General features: G+C 33.4%; 1 protein-coding gene across 1 annotated transcript in view; it reads left to right on the top strand.

The window, feature by feature from the left end:
* The window catches only part of LYPLAL1 (lysophospholipase like 1), a 38,256-nt gene that overhangs the window by 13,564 nt on the left and 7,076 nt on the right, over positions 1-17,616 (top strand). Inside the window, exon 3 of the mRNA XM_058533689.1 lies at positions 11,372-11,541. Coding sequence (XP_058389672.1) covers positions 11,372-11,541 — 170 coding nt within the window. The remainder of the gene's footprint in view (positions 1-11,371; positions 11,542-17,616) is intronic.

Raw genomic sequence — 17,616 nt, 5'->3', positions numbered from 1 at the left:
TGTTATTCCTACCAGGATACACGGAAAATATTATCTGGCTTTTTAAATCTTTCTTGATGTCATCTAATTGGTATGCAGGATTAAATGGCATGTTAATTAACACCCGTTTTGTCCTAGAATGTATTTAGCCTCCCATCATTGAGATGGTGCTCACTATTATGTAACTTTACCCAAGCTAAATATTTATGAAAATTAGTGAAAATGAAATATTTAAGCAGGTTTAGCTTTATTAGCTTTGGTACGGAATGCCAAATGTATTTCCACAGAGATTATAGCAATTTAGACCCTTACCAGCAAAATTTGCCAGTTCCATTTGTTCCATATCCACGTGAACAGTTTCTGTTGTCATTCTTTTTAATTTTAGCTGGTCTAGTGTATGTGTAGTGGTGTCTCGTGCTTTTAATTTGTATTTCTCAAATACTAACAACATTGACTACTGTTTCATGTGTTTACTGAGTATTTGCATATCCTCAAAAGAAATGCCCTTTCTAATCGTTTGCCCGTGTTTTTATTTGGTTGTCTGTCTTTTTCTTATTGATTTGTTAGAGCTATATATTTTTTTAGATTTATGTTGTTGTTGTTCTTAGATATATAAATTCAAATAGCTTGTTCCTGTGCATGGTTTGCATTTTCACTGTCTTAATGACGTCTAATAAACAGAAGTCCTACTATGTTTCTTTAAAGTAAAATTTACAGTGAAATGCAAAAATCTTAAGCATATAGTTCAATACATTTTGATAAATATATGCACCTGTTTAACGAACTTGAATTAAAATAGAGAACATTCCCATCACCTCACAAAGTTTTATTGTGCCCCCTTCCAGTCAATTCCTACCACACATAGGCTACCATTGTTCTGATTTCTACCACTATAGCTAGTTTTGCCTATTCTTGAATTTCAATTAAATGAAATAATTTAATCTTTTGTGTCTGGCTTCTTTCACTCAACAGAGTGTTTTAAAGATTCATCTATATACATTTATTGATAGTTCGTTTCAGACATTCTGAGTAGGCATTGTGTGTGAATATATCACAATTTGTTTATCCATTCTACTGTTGATGGACTTTTGGATTAGTTCCAGTTTTTTAATACAATGAATAATGCTGCTATAAATATTCTTGTACCAGTCTTTATGTGAACATACTTTAATGGATTCTTATCTAGACTCTATTTTATTCCGTTAGTTTATTTGTCTGATCTTATGCCAATACACAGCTTTTGTGATTACTAGCTTTACAGGAGATTTTGAAATCAAGTGGTGTAAATTCTGTTTTAAAATTTTATCATTCTACATTCATTGCGTTTACATGTAAATTTTAAAATCTGCTTATCAATTTTACAAAATATCTGTTTGGATTTTGATTAGAATTGCGTGGAATCTCTGGTTCAATTTAGAGAAGATCGATGTCTTCCAATTCATGCACGTGATATGTCTCACCATTTATTTAGGTATTTATTCTATTCTCTCAGAAATGATTTGGAGTTTTCAATATAGAGATCTTTTGGCAAGTTTATTCATGAATATTTTATGTTTTTTCATGTTATTGTAAATGGAATTTTTAAAAATTTAATTTTCTAATTGCTTGTTGGGAGTATGTAGAAATACATTTTATTTTTGTATCTTGTTATTGCTTCCTGCTGCCTTCCTAAGTTCATTTATTTTTAGTGGTTATTTAGTAGATTCTTTATGACTTTTGTGTGAACTGTCATATCATCTATGAATAAAGGCAGTGTTACTTTTTTCTTTCCAATCTTTATTTCATTGTCTTGCCTTATTGCACTTGTTTGAACGTCCATACAATGTTGAATAGAATCAAGGACTTCTTTCCTGTGTAATCTTTTTTGTTTGTTTGTTTTTTTGTTGGGGAAGATCAGCCCTGAGCTAACATCCATGCCAAGCCTCCTCCTTTTGCTGAGGAAGACCAGCCCTGAGCTAACATCTATTGCCAATCCTCCTCCTTTTTTATTTCTTTTTCTCCCCAAAGCCCCAGTAGATAGCTGTATGTCAAAGTTGCACATCCTTCTAGTTGCTGTATGTGGGATGCCACCTCAGCATGGCCGGACAATCGGTGCGTCGGTGCACGCCCGGGATCCAAACCCGGGCCGCCAGTAGCAGAGCGCGTGCACTTAACCGCTGAGCCACGGGACCAGCCCCCTTTCTTGTGTAATCTTAGAGGGGAAGTGTCCAGTATTTCACCATTAAGTATGAAGTTAATTATAGATTTTTTTTCTGTGCACCTTTTATTATACTGAAGGAATTTCTTTCTTTGCCTATTAGCTGAGAGTTTTCTTTATGAATTGGTTAAATGCCTTTTCTGTATCCTTTGAGACAATCATGTTTTTTATCTTTCATTTTGTTAACATGGTGAATTACGTTGATGGATTTTCCAATGTTAAACCAACCTTTCATTGATAAACCCTGCTTGGTCATAATCTATTATTCTTTTTATATGCAGCTGAATTTGATTTGCTAGCATTTTGTTAAGGAATTTTACTTCTATGTTCATGAGGAATATTGTTCTGTAGTTTTCTTTTCTTTAATGTGCTGGCAAAGTTTTATCATCACAGTTATACTCGTCTCTTAAAATGTATTAGGAAACGTTCCCGTCTCTTTTCTGGATTTGTTTGTGTTATTTCTTCCTTCAGTATTTGATAGAATTCCCTAGTGGAATTATCTGGACTTGATGTTTTCTTGTGTAAAGGTTTTGATAATGAATTTAACTTCTTTCGTATAACGAGGGTATTCAGATTTTCTGTTTCTTTTTGTGTCAGTTTTGATCATTTGTTTCTCATGGAATTTGTGCCTTTCTCTAATTGGTCAAATTTATTGGTATAAGATTGTTCATGATATTTCCTTTTATTGCCTTTAGGATTTGTGTTGATATCCTTTATTTCATTTCATTACTGATATTAATAATTTTTTTCTTTTTTCTATTTTTCTTGGTTCATATTGCCAAGGGGTTAATTTTATTAATGTTTTCATAGAACCAACATTGGCTTTGTTATTTTTCTCTTATTTGTTTTCTGTTTTATTTATATTTGCTCTTATATTTCTTATTTCCTTCCTCCTATTTACGTTCAAGCTATAAATTTCTCACTAATCACTCCTTTAACTAATTCCCGCTAAATTTCTCTTTTGTATTTTTAGTATTATTTATATTAAAATATTTTCTAATCTCTCTTATAGTCCCATTATTATTTCTGTATAATAAACCACTCTAAATAACAGTTTTATTATGGTCACTAGTCTTTGGTTTAGGAATTCAGAAAGGGCCACAGTGATGATGAATTGATTCTGTTCTTTGGTAACTGGGGCCTCTGCTGGGAAAACTTGAAGGCAGGGGTGAATGTGACTTGATTGCTAGGGACTGGAAGCACCTGAAAGTTCATTCATATCTGGCAGTTAATGCTGGATATTAGCTGGGACCTTCCTCTGGTCGTACTACTGTGACACCTACATAGGTTCTCACCACATGGTGAGAGAGAACCTATGTAGGTTCTCACCATGTGGTATCTTGGGCTTCCTGGCAGCATGGAGGCTGAGTTCCAAGTGTAAATGTGCTAAAGAGAACTGGAAGGAAGCCGCACTGCCTTTTAAGACCTAGTTTGAGAAGTTACATAGTATTGTTTCCTCTCTAGTCAGAAGACTACTCAGATTCGAGGGCAGAGAACATAGACTCCGCGTCTTAATGGAAGTATCAGAGTCACATTGTAAGACGAGCATGTGGGATGGGAGATATTCTTCTGGAGAAATATGGAAAATATAGTTCTATGAGCTTCCTTAACCCATGAGATGTTTAGAAATACGTTGTAAATTTCCAAATATCTGGGAGTATTTTAGATACCTTATTCTGTTGATTTCTAATTTCATTTCATTGCTGTCAGAGAAAATATTCTGTACTATTTCAGTCTTTTGATACTCATTGGCACTTATGTTATGGTCTTGCGTATGGTCTCTCTTAGTGACTGTTCTATGTACATTTTTCTGTATAGAGTTCTATAAATATCAGTAGTTCAAGGTATTACTCAAATTTTATATTTGCTTAGTCATTCTTTTGTTCTATTAGGTCCTGAAGAATGGTTATTAAAATTTCCAACTATGATTGTAGATGAGTCTATGTTTCTGTTTAGTTCTGTCAGTTTTCTCTGCATGTGTGTTTTTTTTTTCTTTTTTTTTTTTAAGTGATATTAGGTGTGCGCCTGTGCAGGATTGTTGTCTTCCTCATTAGTAGCTACTTTTGTCTTATAAAACGTTTACTTTTATCTCTGGTAATACCTTGAAGTGTACTTTGTTTAATAGTAATATATATCAGCTTTCCTGTGTTTACTGTTTATAGGCATATCTTTTTCTGTCCTTTTGCTTTCTTTTTATTAGTGTTGCCTAGTATGTCTTTTTCCATCTTTTTACTTTTAACCTATCTATACCATTATATTTAAAGTGGGTTTCTTATAGGCAACATGTATTTGGGCTTTGTTTCTTTAACCAATCTGATAGTCTCTGTCTTTTAAGTGATTTGTTTAGACCATTTGCATTTAATGTAACTATTGATATGTTTGAATTTAGGTCTACTGCTTTTTGTTGCTCTTTTTCCCTTTCCATCTTCTTTTTGGATTGTTTGAATTTTTTTAATATTCCATTTTCATTTATCTATTCTTTTTTTTTTCTTATTGCTATTAAGGATTACAAGATATATAGCAAACCTTTCACCTATTTAGAGTTTTTTACCACTTTACACAAAATGTAGAAACCTTACAACCATACTAGTTCCTTTATCCTCCTCCCTTTATGTTGTACTTGTCATATATATTTCATCTACGTACCTTGAAAACTATCAAACAAGGTTATGATTTTTGCTTTGAGCAGTCGTATATATTTTAAAGAACTTAAGAAGAGAACAATAGTCTATTATATTTATCCAGTTGTGGTCTGTTACAGCATAGTAGTATGTTTTGATTAAATTATGAATTGCCGTTTTGGTATTCCTTTTCCTCAATCTTATTTAATAGGTGTTTTTAATCAGCTAAGTTAGGGGCATATTAAGTAAAAGTCAGGAATTAGCTTGCTGTGTTGATTTAAATGGAAAATATTGCTTCATTTTTTTTCATTATGTCAATTTGGACTCTATTTAATTGAAGTGCTCAATAAAGATTTTTATTTCTATGACATACTTTAGCTGTATTTATAATTAGAGGTTTTCTTGGTTTGGGTATACTGTTAGAATTTCCATTTTAAAAATAATAACAGTTTTTTAACAAGCTATTAATAATTTATATGATGATATAGTTTCTCTTGGTGTTTTCAGAATTCTAAATGTAATAAGATTTGCATAGTGCTTCTGCTTTTTGATTCACTGTTTTTCTACATGAAGTGCATGTTTATATTTTTCATTAAACATATATTCCAAAACAAGGTTAGGCACTTTTAATTTAGATGTAGTAAACAATGGCTTCATTTTTACTCTGTCACTTAGGATTCCTATCTGAAGCACAATATTAGGAGATCTCTCTCCTGAAACTAGTAGATTTGTGCTATAAGTATACTTCACTAGTAGGGAACCCTACTAAAAACAGCTATTTTGAAGAAATAGTTTAATAGTTTTACTTCTTTGGTAAGTATTTTAAATAGCACATTTAAATACCTATGAGTCTGTAAAAACTTGTTTTCTTAGAAACATGTTCCTTTTTAAAAAAGCAACAAAAGAAAAATTTGACCTTTTCTTAGGAATTTCAATATGGATTTTATAAGAATTAAAGTCAAAAGATATTCAGAGCAAAATAAAACAATTTTAGATATTCTCATATTTCTTTCTAGCTGACACAAATTATTTCCAAGTGACACAAATGATTGTTGACATTCATCATTCAACAGTATTTGTTCTTCGCCGTGGGGGTATCATTGTGGAAGAGATAAAGTCCCCATGCTCAGGGAGCTCATATAGAAATGGAAAATAAAAGAGAAATGAAATATATTTATTTCAAATAGTGATAAATTCTGTTAAGACAGTTAAGTAGGCTAATGGAATAGAGAGAATATGTGTGTGCATTGTAGGGTGGAGGGGAGGTATACTTTAAATTGTAGGGTCAAAGAAGGCTCCCCTGAGGAAGTAACATTTGAGCTGAGACCTGAATGATCCAGGGGAGCCCACCATGCGGAAATGTTGCAGGGAACATTCCAGGTAGAGGGGATATCAAATGCACAGCCCTTGGACCATAATGTTGTCTTGATTGAAGAAGAACAAGAGGAGAATGAGACTGCAGCTAGTGAATGCTGGGCCAGTGCTGTGAACTGAGGACAAGGGGGAAGACAAGAGCCAGATGATGTTATCTCAAAGGTCATGAGTGACCTTTTGATTTTATGATTTCTAGGGAACACAGATCAAAACAAAACTTGGTATCAAGCTGAATGTCAGCTCTTCTTTTTTTAACCTTGGCCATTTTATTCCAGCTGAATATTTTACCGGTGTGTAATGGTTTGATTGATTGATTGATTGAGGAGCCACACAGATGTTCTTTGCGAAGCATATTTATTTATTGTGGTAATGTCTGAGCTGTTTTATATCAGCTAATAAAGTGATTTATTTGAGGAAGAAGGTGAATGAGTATAACATATGTGCCAGTTTGTTTAGCTGTTTTAAAAACAATCTTACTTTTGTGCTTTATTTAAAAGTTATTCTAACATCTTAAGAGAATTATGCATTCTTATGTTTTCTTAACAAAAAAGTTGTAAATTATTCTTTGTCTCAATAAAACTTTGCCAATTATCTCCTTTGAAAAGAATTTTAGTTTTCTTAGAGAATTGGAAGAACAAAAAGCTATTATATTAGTAAAACTTACATTGGGATTCCACCTCCATGGAGCATCTATCTCTAATTAAGTAAAGCACTATCGAAGACAAAAAGTTACAGTGAATGTCATTTTTTTCTATTAATGGCTGAGTTCCCAGAATGATTCATATTTTAGCCTATGATATCATCCTTATTTAAGTGCTTAGACAGACAAATAAACACTTAGAAAAATAGCAGAATGAAATAAGTAAAAATAATTCAGAAAAGTTACAGTCTAATTCAAGCTTTAAAGTGAGTGTTGTATATTCAGTTTTCATTCAGAAGATCACTGTGACTTTAGTGACAAATTGAATACAGTTTGTGATTTCATTTTGTCTGAAAGGGACATTAATACTAGGTGGAAAGCACCTGCTCTCATTTTCAGAGTGCTTTAAGAAAGTTAGTCCTGAGAAAGGGATTCTGGGAGGTAGAAGACTTGAATGCTTTCTGTCTTTTCTCCCCTTCTGATTCCAATGTATCTGCTTCTCCTGAGCCGAGCAGCTGCTGAGGTCAGAAGACCTACAGGAGTGAGGGAGAATTTAGGCTCTGTAGAAGTCCTAGCAGAGAGCTGGTGCAGGATTTTATCTTCTCTGCATCCATTGAGAGCCTGGAGAACAAGGCAGAGGAAGCCCTAGATGAGAATCAGAATGATGCAGATCCTGGGAAGAGCTCAGTCTGCAAAAATCTTCCCTCCTCTCAGATTTATGTCATAAAATGTTAATTCCCAGACAATAATGCAATATTAGTTAAAATTCCACAAGGATTTTTAAGGAGACTTATTTGAAATTATTTTAAAATGTACTAAATATTTCATTAATTTCTTAGATAAATAAAGATGTATGGATGCCTGAGAATAGACAGGACAAGTCTGAGAAAGAGACTGGTGGTGGTGATGGTAGGGAGAGGGGAATTACATTACTCAGCTGCAGAGCGTCATCTAACACTACGGTAATACAGTCAATATGACCCTGACACATCAGATAAATAGATCAGTAGAACAAAATAGAGCCTTTCTCAACCAGAGTTCTTCACCTGAATCACAGAACACAGAAATGATCTGAGTGACTATTTTTTTGATTTTCCCAAGAATAGTGTAGAACTAGTACCAGTCTAAATGCATTAGAGAGAAGTCCATTCGTTATATGTAGTGTATATGTTAGGCATTAGGGCAAATTCTCTTACACAACCTAGGTTGAGAGAGACTAGATAATTCAAAACTGTAAAATTAAGTATATGGTAAAGATGGAATTTCACCTTTGTAAGAGAAAGTTTTGTTTTTGTATTTTTTTAGTAATAGCACAGGCACAGTTGACTATCCATACGGGAGAAAATGAATTTGAACCCTTAGGTCATTTCATATATGAAATAAATTCTAGAAAATTTCAAGATTTAGATGCAAAAATGCAATTAAAAAGTCTTTAAAAAATCTTGGATTCCATATGTAAGAATGTATGGATTGGGAAGAGCTTCTTAAATCAGGAAACTCAGAAATTTAGTTTTTTTTTTTTTTTTTTTTTAGAAAAGGACAGATTATATCAAATGTAAAGTCTTTTATCTGATTTAAAAAAAAGACCTTAAATACATAATGTCAGTATTTAAAAATAGATTTAAAAAATACTTAAAGTACAAATTACAAATATTTGTGTCAATAATAGATAAAGTTCTATTCTAAACTAAGAGAAAAAATCAAAACCACAATGGAAAAAATAGCAAATAATATGATAATAGGTAATTCCATTTCTGTGGATTTCTAGAATAGGCAGCACTAATCTGTAGTGATAAGATCACTCAGTCGTTGCCTGGGAAGTGAATAGGACTTGCTTGCAAAGGGGCATGATGGAATTTTCCGAGGTAAAGGGAACGTTCTGTGTCATTGTGGAGATGGTGGTTACATTGTCAAAAATCTCAGAACTATGTACTTAAAATGTGTACTTTTATATACAATTGATTTTAAAACTTATGGCTGATACCCTTAAATAGTAATATTTTAAAGAATGTTGCACCTATTGCTGTTAGGGCTGTGGGCAAAAGGGTATTCTCTTACATTTCTTGTAGAAAGGTAAATTTTTATAGCCTTTATGGAAGCGACTTTGGAACATCTGTTAAGATAAAAATTATACCTTTTGGTCCTGTTTCTTTGACTCTATTCCATAGAAATAGAAGTTCCAGTATGTAAAAACACGTATGCAAGTATATTTAACACAGCATTGTTCTTTGTGGCTAAAACCTGGGTGCCAAATAAATGTCCTTTAGTAGGAATGGCTGATTAAACCATGGAACGTCTTTATCGTATGATACTATATAGCCATTTAAAAGTGTGAGTTGGAACTATATCAGATGGGAGGATTTCCAGGAGATGTTGTTAGGGGAGAAAACATGATGCACATAGGAAAAGCAAAGAGTGCTCTAAAAAATATCCTTTAAAGATGCATGTTTTAATGTATGTGCAAGGAGAACACCCAAGGATATATTGCAGATCGTAAACATGATGGGCAAGTGTGGGGGGCAGTGGGAGAGGACAGGAACAACGGTGCAAAAAAAGTAAATAAGATTTATATGAAAAACCTCAAAACGACACACATACACAAATATGGATAATTTCCCATATTTGCAAAATATCATATCTTCATAAACTTGGAGAAACTGTTAGCTTTTTATGTACTGACTTACAGAGATATTCAAAATACACATTCAAATTTTAGAAAACGTGTTGCAAAGGAATATTTATAACATGGCTCTATTTTAGTAAATAAAAGATTCTCTGTAGATGAATTCTTATTTCCAGATTTCTTTCATTTTCTCTGAGAAACTTTCCAAATGTAATCTTGGCTTCCAGGCTCTTAAAGTTGATGCCCATTTATTTTGGAGTGGTATAATCAATATAGACAAATTATGGTGTAGTTCTCCTGTTCCCTTCAGTACCACCCAGTAGTCCCAAAGATTGGATGCTTCCCAAAAGTAGATCTGCAAAGAATATGGGGTCCTTCTGATACAGTGGATGAGACAATGAGAATTGAGAATTTCTAACTCTTGGGGTTTGCTAAGATTCCAGTTGGTTTTTTACTAGAGAACATACAGGAAGCACTGTCGGATCTCAGCTGGTGTCATTCAGCCCTCCATTTTTTTTTGTTCTAGCTATACATTTCATACCTTTATTTCACTGACTTTGGAGGATGAGAATATATTCTGAGATGGGGCCAAGTAGTAGATGTAGGAGGAATTCTGCCGTCTGTTCTGTGGTCATCATTACTTTAGATTTCTTTCAAATTATGATGTGTACTTTTGGCACTGGTGTTTTCTAGGGCATTCTTTGAATATAACATAAATCCTGTTTTCACTGTCACATAAGGAGAAAGCAAGGTTTGCCAAGTGAAAAGTTTCTTTTATGGAACTCTCCTATTCCTCATCTTTGGAAAACCTTTGTTCTCCCTGTTTATCTTATATATCCCTATGTGCCTCTTTGTGTTTGCTTACAGGAATGTCTAAGTGTCCTCTACATTTGCCTTTACCAACGTAGGACTTGAACACAGGACCTGTTAGCCCCGTTGTAATTGGTTAAAACAGTATTATTTGAAATACCTTGAGATACACACACACACACATACACACACACACACACACACACACTCTTTAACAGAGCATTCCAGAGTATGAATATACAATGAATGGGTTAAAATTCACTAATACTGTAACCATCCCACCTCATATGTAAATGTAAAGCATCTTGTAAGATCAGTCTTGTTCCACAAGACACCTAGTTTAGAGCAGCTTGTCATATAAAACATAAATCCAACAAGGTGTCCAATTTGAGACCCAAATGACGCAAACAGCATGGAAGATCTGTATGATAAGTTCTTCCAGAGATTATTTGTATCCCATTAAACACTCTCAAGGTTCCTGAGAAGATAAAAGAAATAGTTCCAACTCTTGATTTAAAAAAAAAAACTAAACACCGCCATTCTAAGGATGATCTATCTGGATGTGATCAAGAAAGCCCTTAAATTATTAACTCACCTTTCATACTTAAGTGCTACAAATTTTAAAAGTGTTTTGGTGACTCACTTTTTCCACTCTTGAAGTTTTTACATGGACAAACATTATTCAGTTAGCTGTGAATACTAAAATATTGATTCTTACCTGAGAGGAAAAAAAAGATTAAAGTAAATCAAAGCAGAAATAAAAATAGCAGACCTGATTAATCAGTCACTTAAATTGAGCAAAAAAATTTATATATAAAATATATATATATGAAATATATACACACACAATTTTACATATATATATAAAATTCCCCTTTTTTGTGGGGATTTTCTAGAGAATTTATGAATCTTAAAAGATGGAGAGAATAAGTAAAGATGATGAACGGGCGTTAGTAAATATTAATGGAATCAATATAAATATAGGCGAGTTAATGCAATATGTATGGTGAGGAAATTGAAATTATTTATTCAAAACACTAATGTCTTAAAAATTAAAACATCCATTTTAATATCATTCCCCTTTCCTTGCTTTTTTCTCTTTTTTTCTTCTTTTTGATTTCAAACAGGCCATATACTCCTTTGAAAGGAGGAATCTCCAATGTGTGGTTTGACAGATTTAAAATATCTAATGACTGCCCAGAACACCTTGAATCAATCGATATAATGTGTCAAGTGCTTACAGATTTGATTGATGATGAAGTGAAAAGTGGCATCAAGAAGAATAGGATATTAGTAGGTAAGACCTTTAATTTAGATTTTTTTCACTTTGTCTGATTCCATACATTGAACTTTACTTGGAATATTACTTAGAAGCACTTGTATATCATTTGACCTGTTCGTAGTTTCAAATAAACTTTACATGTTGAGAGTTTCAAAGATACTAGAATTATAAACAACAGCTCATTAAACTTTAATTCATTTTCTTTTTAATAACAACAATTTGAGTATCGTTTGTTTAATTTTCTGTTGAGAGTATTCATTTCAATTTTTAAGACATTTTATTTTAAGTAGCTTAAGTTTTATAAATATGTTTAAACTACCATTGCCATGATTAAGATAGAATGCACGGTTAAAATATAACATCAAATTCATGAAAAGTAAACTCTTCAGAGTAAATATCACAGGAATAAGGTATTTACAAACTTTTGTTAAACATGACTTGAGCAGTCTCTATTACCAGGGGGATATAATGTGCCTTTATATAAGCTCTTTATTCCACTTAATACCCTTTTCTTTTTTCTGTAATCATCAAATACATAAACTATTAACATCTCCATTTTTGTAATACATACAAAAATGAGATTGGCTGTGTAGCATGTGGATGGTACAGGACGTATTTTGGTGAAGGAGTTTTATTTTCAAATATAACTAATTTTCAATGAGTTGCATTTAATGGTGACATTTTAAAGCAAGTTAAGTATCTGTCATGTTCTAAATAACATCAGAACGCACACTGAAATCTTTTATAGACAGGATTTGGATAAATTAATAAACTTCATTTGTGTTTATTGAACTACTGAACTATTCATTGAGTTAAGAGGCAGCGTGATATAATGAATAGAATCCACTCTTTTCTGCCTTGCCTTCAACTTCCACTTTTGTTAGTTAAAAGTAGTGTGCCCTCCAGCCCAGTCATATCACCTCCCTGGGCCTCTGTTTCTTCATTTATGTTTAACTCTGTATTTCTGTGTTTCTATGAATCTGTGTTTAACTTCTAGTTTAACTCTAACAGAGATAAATATAAAACATTATGGGAGTACTGGGAAGAATGCAAGGAAGGGCACCCAACTCAGTCTAGGGGATTATAAAACAGTTACAAGATAGAATTCAAAATGTGCAAATGTACAACAGACTCCGTCATTGTCATTTTGCAAATATTTTCTAAGTTCCTGCTGTGTGCCAGGCACTATGTTAGATGCTCAAAGGGACACACAGATAAGTACAACAGGATCTATCTCACAATTGCTTACAACCTGGAAGAGCCCATGAGGTACTTAGAGTGATAACTGTAATGCCAACAAGCCTATGATGAGTGCCCTAAAGCCATATAACTGACAGCTCTTCAAAGAGAGTGATCTGTATATTTATTATTATTTCCCAGGACGCATCGAAATTCCTGGCACAGAGCAGATGCTTAGGAAATTTATAATGAATGGCATGACCTGATCAGTGAAGTGATGATTTAAGTAATTAAGTACCACAGAAATTCAGATGAAGAAGAGATCGTATGTATTTGAGGCTATTAGAGTTTAATAGGAAGGTAGCAGTGGCATTTGAGATTCTGAGATGCACAAATAAATAAAATTTTAATTATTGTATGTAGAGGTCAAGGCATAGAGAATAATATGAACAGTACCTAGAAGTAGAAAAAGTAATGCTTGTTGTTTTTGTGTGGACATTATTTGGCTGTAGCAGAAAGTTTGTTGTCTGACTGGAAAATGCCTTGTTGACTGATAGCTGCACTAAGTGACTGAAGAGCATCATGATATGGTGACAAAAATGAGCTCACATCTAAAGTCTACCACTGCCTACCTAGCTGGGTCACCACGTAATTACCTACACTGAGTTTCTGCTGCCTCATCTGTCAAGTTGTAATGATAATGCAGTTATCTACATTGCTGGGAGATGATGTTTGTAAAATACTTGGCTCATTCTAGGCTCTCAATAAATTCTTTCTGGTTCCTCTCTTATCCTTTATTCTATTGATAATTTGTGAGGGATGATTAAAGAAGACCTTTGAGTCATATAGTTAATTAGAACAGTACTTTAGGAAAATTAACGTGGCAGAAGGGGTAAGTGAAGAGATGAGAAGTCAGGTGTGGGAAAACCAGTTACTGAATTTATGTTTATAAGGTAATGAGATCCTGAAGTAATATAGTGACAATGGGTAAGGAAAAGATCAGGATAAGAAATTGCTTTAAAATACGATTACAAAATATTCATGCATAAAAAATAAAAAATATTCTAATGATACCCTTAATGTACCTGTGTTAAAGAAGTTGTCATATTGAATTGTAACTGCCGTCTACTTGTTTCTTCTGTATCCCCACTCCTCAGTCTTCCCCAGATTCACCAGTTATTTCTTATTCATCTTTAAAAAAAGACTGTGGATTGGTGTAAGGTCAGAGAGCTAATATGAATTTTGAATCTAATTTTACTCCATTTCAAACCCCGTGATTCTTCCTTTTAACTGAACATTTTTAAGACTCTTAAAACACATTGCCAAATTCCCTTCATGAAAAATTGTACCAATTGATACTTCTACCACCACCTATATTAGAATGTCCATCTTGTTACACCATCACTGAATAACATTGTCTTCAAAAATCTTCACTAAAAATAAGTAAACAAAAACTGGTAATTAATTTGCACTTAATTTGTTATTTTCCTTTTAATTCTATTTGTTGTATTTTGACACAAGAAAGCTTTTTTTAGTTGTCTATTAATCTTTCTTTCTATGTTTTTTTTTCAAATAATTTCTCAATTTAAGGAAGTCTTTCTCTAGAACTTAGATAAATATTCAAATAGATTTTCTAGTGGGTTTTCTACAATGTGATTTCTTTATTTATTTTTTACATTTAATTCTTTGATTCATCTGGAATTTATTTTGGTTTCTTTCTACCACATCATGGAAGGTTTTAATTATTTTCTAAAGTACCAGGAGAACCTTGTTAAAGGATAGTCTTATTTATAATGCAGTCAGTATTATGGTCAGTATTTTATCAAAGATCCACTGAATTTATAACAACAGAATTTCTTTCGGCAAAGTTTATAGAATATTGTATTATAAAATTTGAAATTTATTACAGAGTCATATTAAAATATTGTATATGATATTTATGTGTTATATTATTATATGAATATAAAAAATTGGGAAAGAAAAAAATTTTTTTTTAAAAATTTGTGATGTGAGCTAAGTAACTCTGTACAGCCTCTCTCCCAGCTTGAGATATGAGCGAGGCCACACACGCGCAGAGCCAAGGTGCTTGCCCTTCTTACATGTCTTCTTAGTTACGCAACAGTCAGTAAACATAAATCTGCAATAATAGTTCTTTAAACATGTGCCCCAAAATACAGGTGTTTCTTGACCTCTTAGGCTATGACGAAACAATTAGTTATATTACCTCCTTTTAATTGCATGCGCGTTCTTTCGTAGGTTAGCTCTTGATGCATAGAGGAAATAGTGGTCTAGTCCTGCAGGGATTTTTTGTTACTTGTTTGTCTTATTGATCTGACTGAACCTGCCGTTTATGTGAAAATGTGGCATGAGAAGCAGTATCGTCACTGTATAAGAATACTTGTACATGCATTCTTTGAGTTATGAGTATTATCACCACAGATGTGCTGATGCAACTGGCGGCACTGTCGAATAGTTAGGAACTTGGGCCCTGGAGTCACACTGCAGGCTTCTAATCCTAAATTGACTGCTTTGTAGTTATAGAGTCTCCTTAACCTCTGTGCTTGGATGATAATAGTGCCTACCTTATAGAGTTGTGATATTGGATTAGTCAATTCATGTGAAATAACTTAGAAATGTGTCTGGCATGTATGTTGAAAAGTTTTCTTGCTATTATTAAATACTGTTTATATCACTCCACTCCACCATCCCTCCAAAGAGCAAAAAGGCCATACTGGACCAGTGCTGCCCCTTGGAGACTCGTAGGTATCTCATCATTTCTTCCTTACCAGCTGTTTTCATTTTCCTCAGTGGTACACATGCTGTGTTTCCCTCTTTCTTTTTCATTTCTCATAGATTATTTAAACAGAAGCTACTCCTTAATATTTTTCTACTGTTTTTTATCTTTTTGTACAGTGTCTTTGACAGTACATTTAAGTTAACGAAAATTTAAGTGCTATTTGTATTATTTTAATGAAGGAAAGATTCAGTGGGAAATCAAAGAAAAATGCATTTGAGATTCTGAAGTTGTTTTATTAAACACACACATATACACACCATAGTGAAGTTAGGTTATTTTAAAAAATTATGAGGAAAAATTAGAAAATTGTAAGATTGGAAAAGGAAAAATGGAGATAATATGTACAAAAATTGTTATCCTTATTGATTTTGTTTAATATGTGAGATAACATTTCTGATTTAATATCACAATATGTGCTCATGGACCCCTTGTCTCTGAGATTATAATTGCAACCAGTGTAGCTTTCTCTATGTTTGACTGTTCTCTATATTTGAGTAGGTGGGAGCCCATTCTTTTTCTGTAGTTTTATTTTGATTAGTGATATTTTCTTATATTAAACTTAGTTTTAAAAACAATTCTTTTTTTTTTTTTTTTTTTGCTGAGTAAGATCCGCCCTGAGCTAACATCTGTTGCCAATCCTCCTCTCTTTTTGCTTGAGGCAGGTTAGCCCTGAACTAACATCCGTGCCAATCCTCCTCTATTTTGTATGTGAGTCATGCCACAGCATTGCTGACGAGTGGTATAGGTCCACACCAGGATCTGAACCCACGATCCCGGGCCGCCAAAGCAGAGCGCACAGAACTTTAACCACTATGCCACGGAGCCAGCCCCTAAAAACAATTTTTATAGTATGTGATATCCAGCCTTTTCTGGCTAGTCTGCCTTGCTTGGTCAGGTCAAAAATGGTACTTCTCATGGTACATTCTACCTCCAAATTATTAATAAAAAATTTAACCCCTGGAGTGCGCTAAAAAACTATCAAAAATTTTGCAATCTAATGAGGGAGTAGTGTTGTACTACAATGCAAGTATTATTGTAAAAGTACGTACAAAGTACAATGCGAGCAGTGAGGAAAGAAGAAGTAAATCTTTTGGGGAATTAGGACATGCTTCTCGGAAGAGATGACTCTCCTACTGAGTTTTGCAGAATGAGTAAGAATATGACTGGTGAACAAGGAGGGAAACACATTCATGAAAGAAAGCAAGGGGCACATGAGACTCTCTCAGGAAGTACTGGTTTGGTATGCACTCCAACCCCTGGGATTATTGAACTGTATTCAGAGAATGATGTGATCGAATGTGCCTTTTGGAAAGATTATGCCAACTGTTCTGTGGAGGCCTGGCCAGTGTGAAGGTCAGGAGAACAGCAAGATGACAGATGCAATAGATCCAGTAGAATGATGGAGTACTAACACATACACTGGTTCATGATTTGGGGAACACAGGATGAGTAAGATTACACTTAAGGATATTATAGTTGACTGCACACTTGTTAGCTATGAAAACAAACTGTTTTCTAGTTTTCATCATTGGAAATATATTGCTTTCTCATTAGAAAAAATAAACTTTGAGTAGATAGGAAGAACTGTCCAGTGTCAGGTATGTAGGAGAGGTTCAGTGAAAGTGTGTTCCTTGAAGACATTTGTGATTCCTCACTGTGTACATTAAGAATATCAGACGTAAGAAAGTTTATTTAATTTTACATATTTATACCACACGTGATTCTACAGAGAGTATGATAAAAGTTAGGGGAAACACAGGCAATAATAATGACTTTTAAATTACTCTCTGAATGTTGGCAATATAGTTATTAATATAACCTGGGTTCAAATCCTGTGTTCTGAGAAAATTAATAATATTAGATTATCTAGTCGTCTTCTGGTTTTATTAAGATGTTGAGAGTATCCAGTGTGCAGAATATAGGCATATTTCATAGTACATTCTGTGTCCCTGTTACTGTCTGTCTTGAAAGTCTTCATTTCCTTCTGGTATGTTTCTGTATCTAGTGAGAAATCAAAATAGAGAAAAGTATATCATTTTTCCGCTGTGCACTGTTGTGCTTCAAAAGTATATGTGGTAATAATACAACTAAAATAGTTGATGTTTATATTACAC

The sequence above is a fragment of the Diceros bicornis genome, chromosome 38 (assembly GCF_020826845.1).
Source record: "Diceros bicornis minor isolate mBicDic1 chromosome 38, mDicBic1.mat.cur, whole genome shotgun sequence".
Taxonomy (NCBI): domain Eukaryota; kingdom Metazoa; phylum Chordata; class Mammalia; order Perissodactyla; family Rhinocerotidae; genus Diceros; species Diceros bicornis.
Note: the sequence above shows the minus strand (reverse complement) of the source record. Positions and strands in the feature narration are given on the sequence as shown.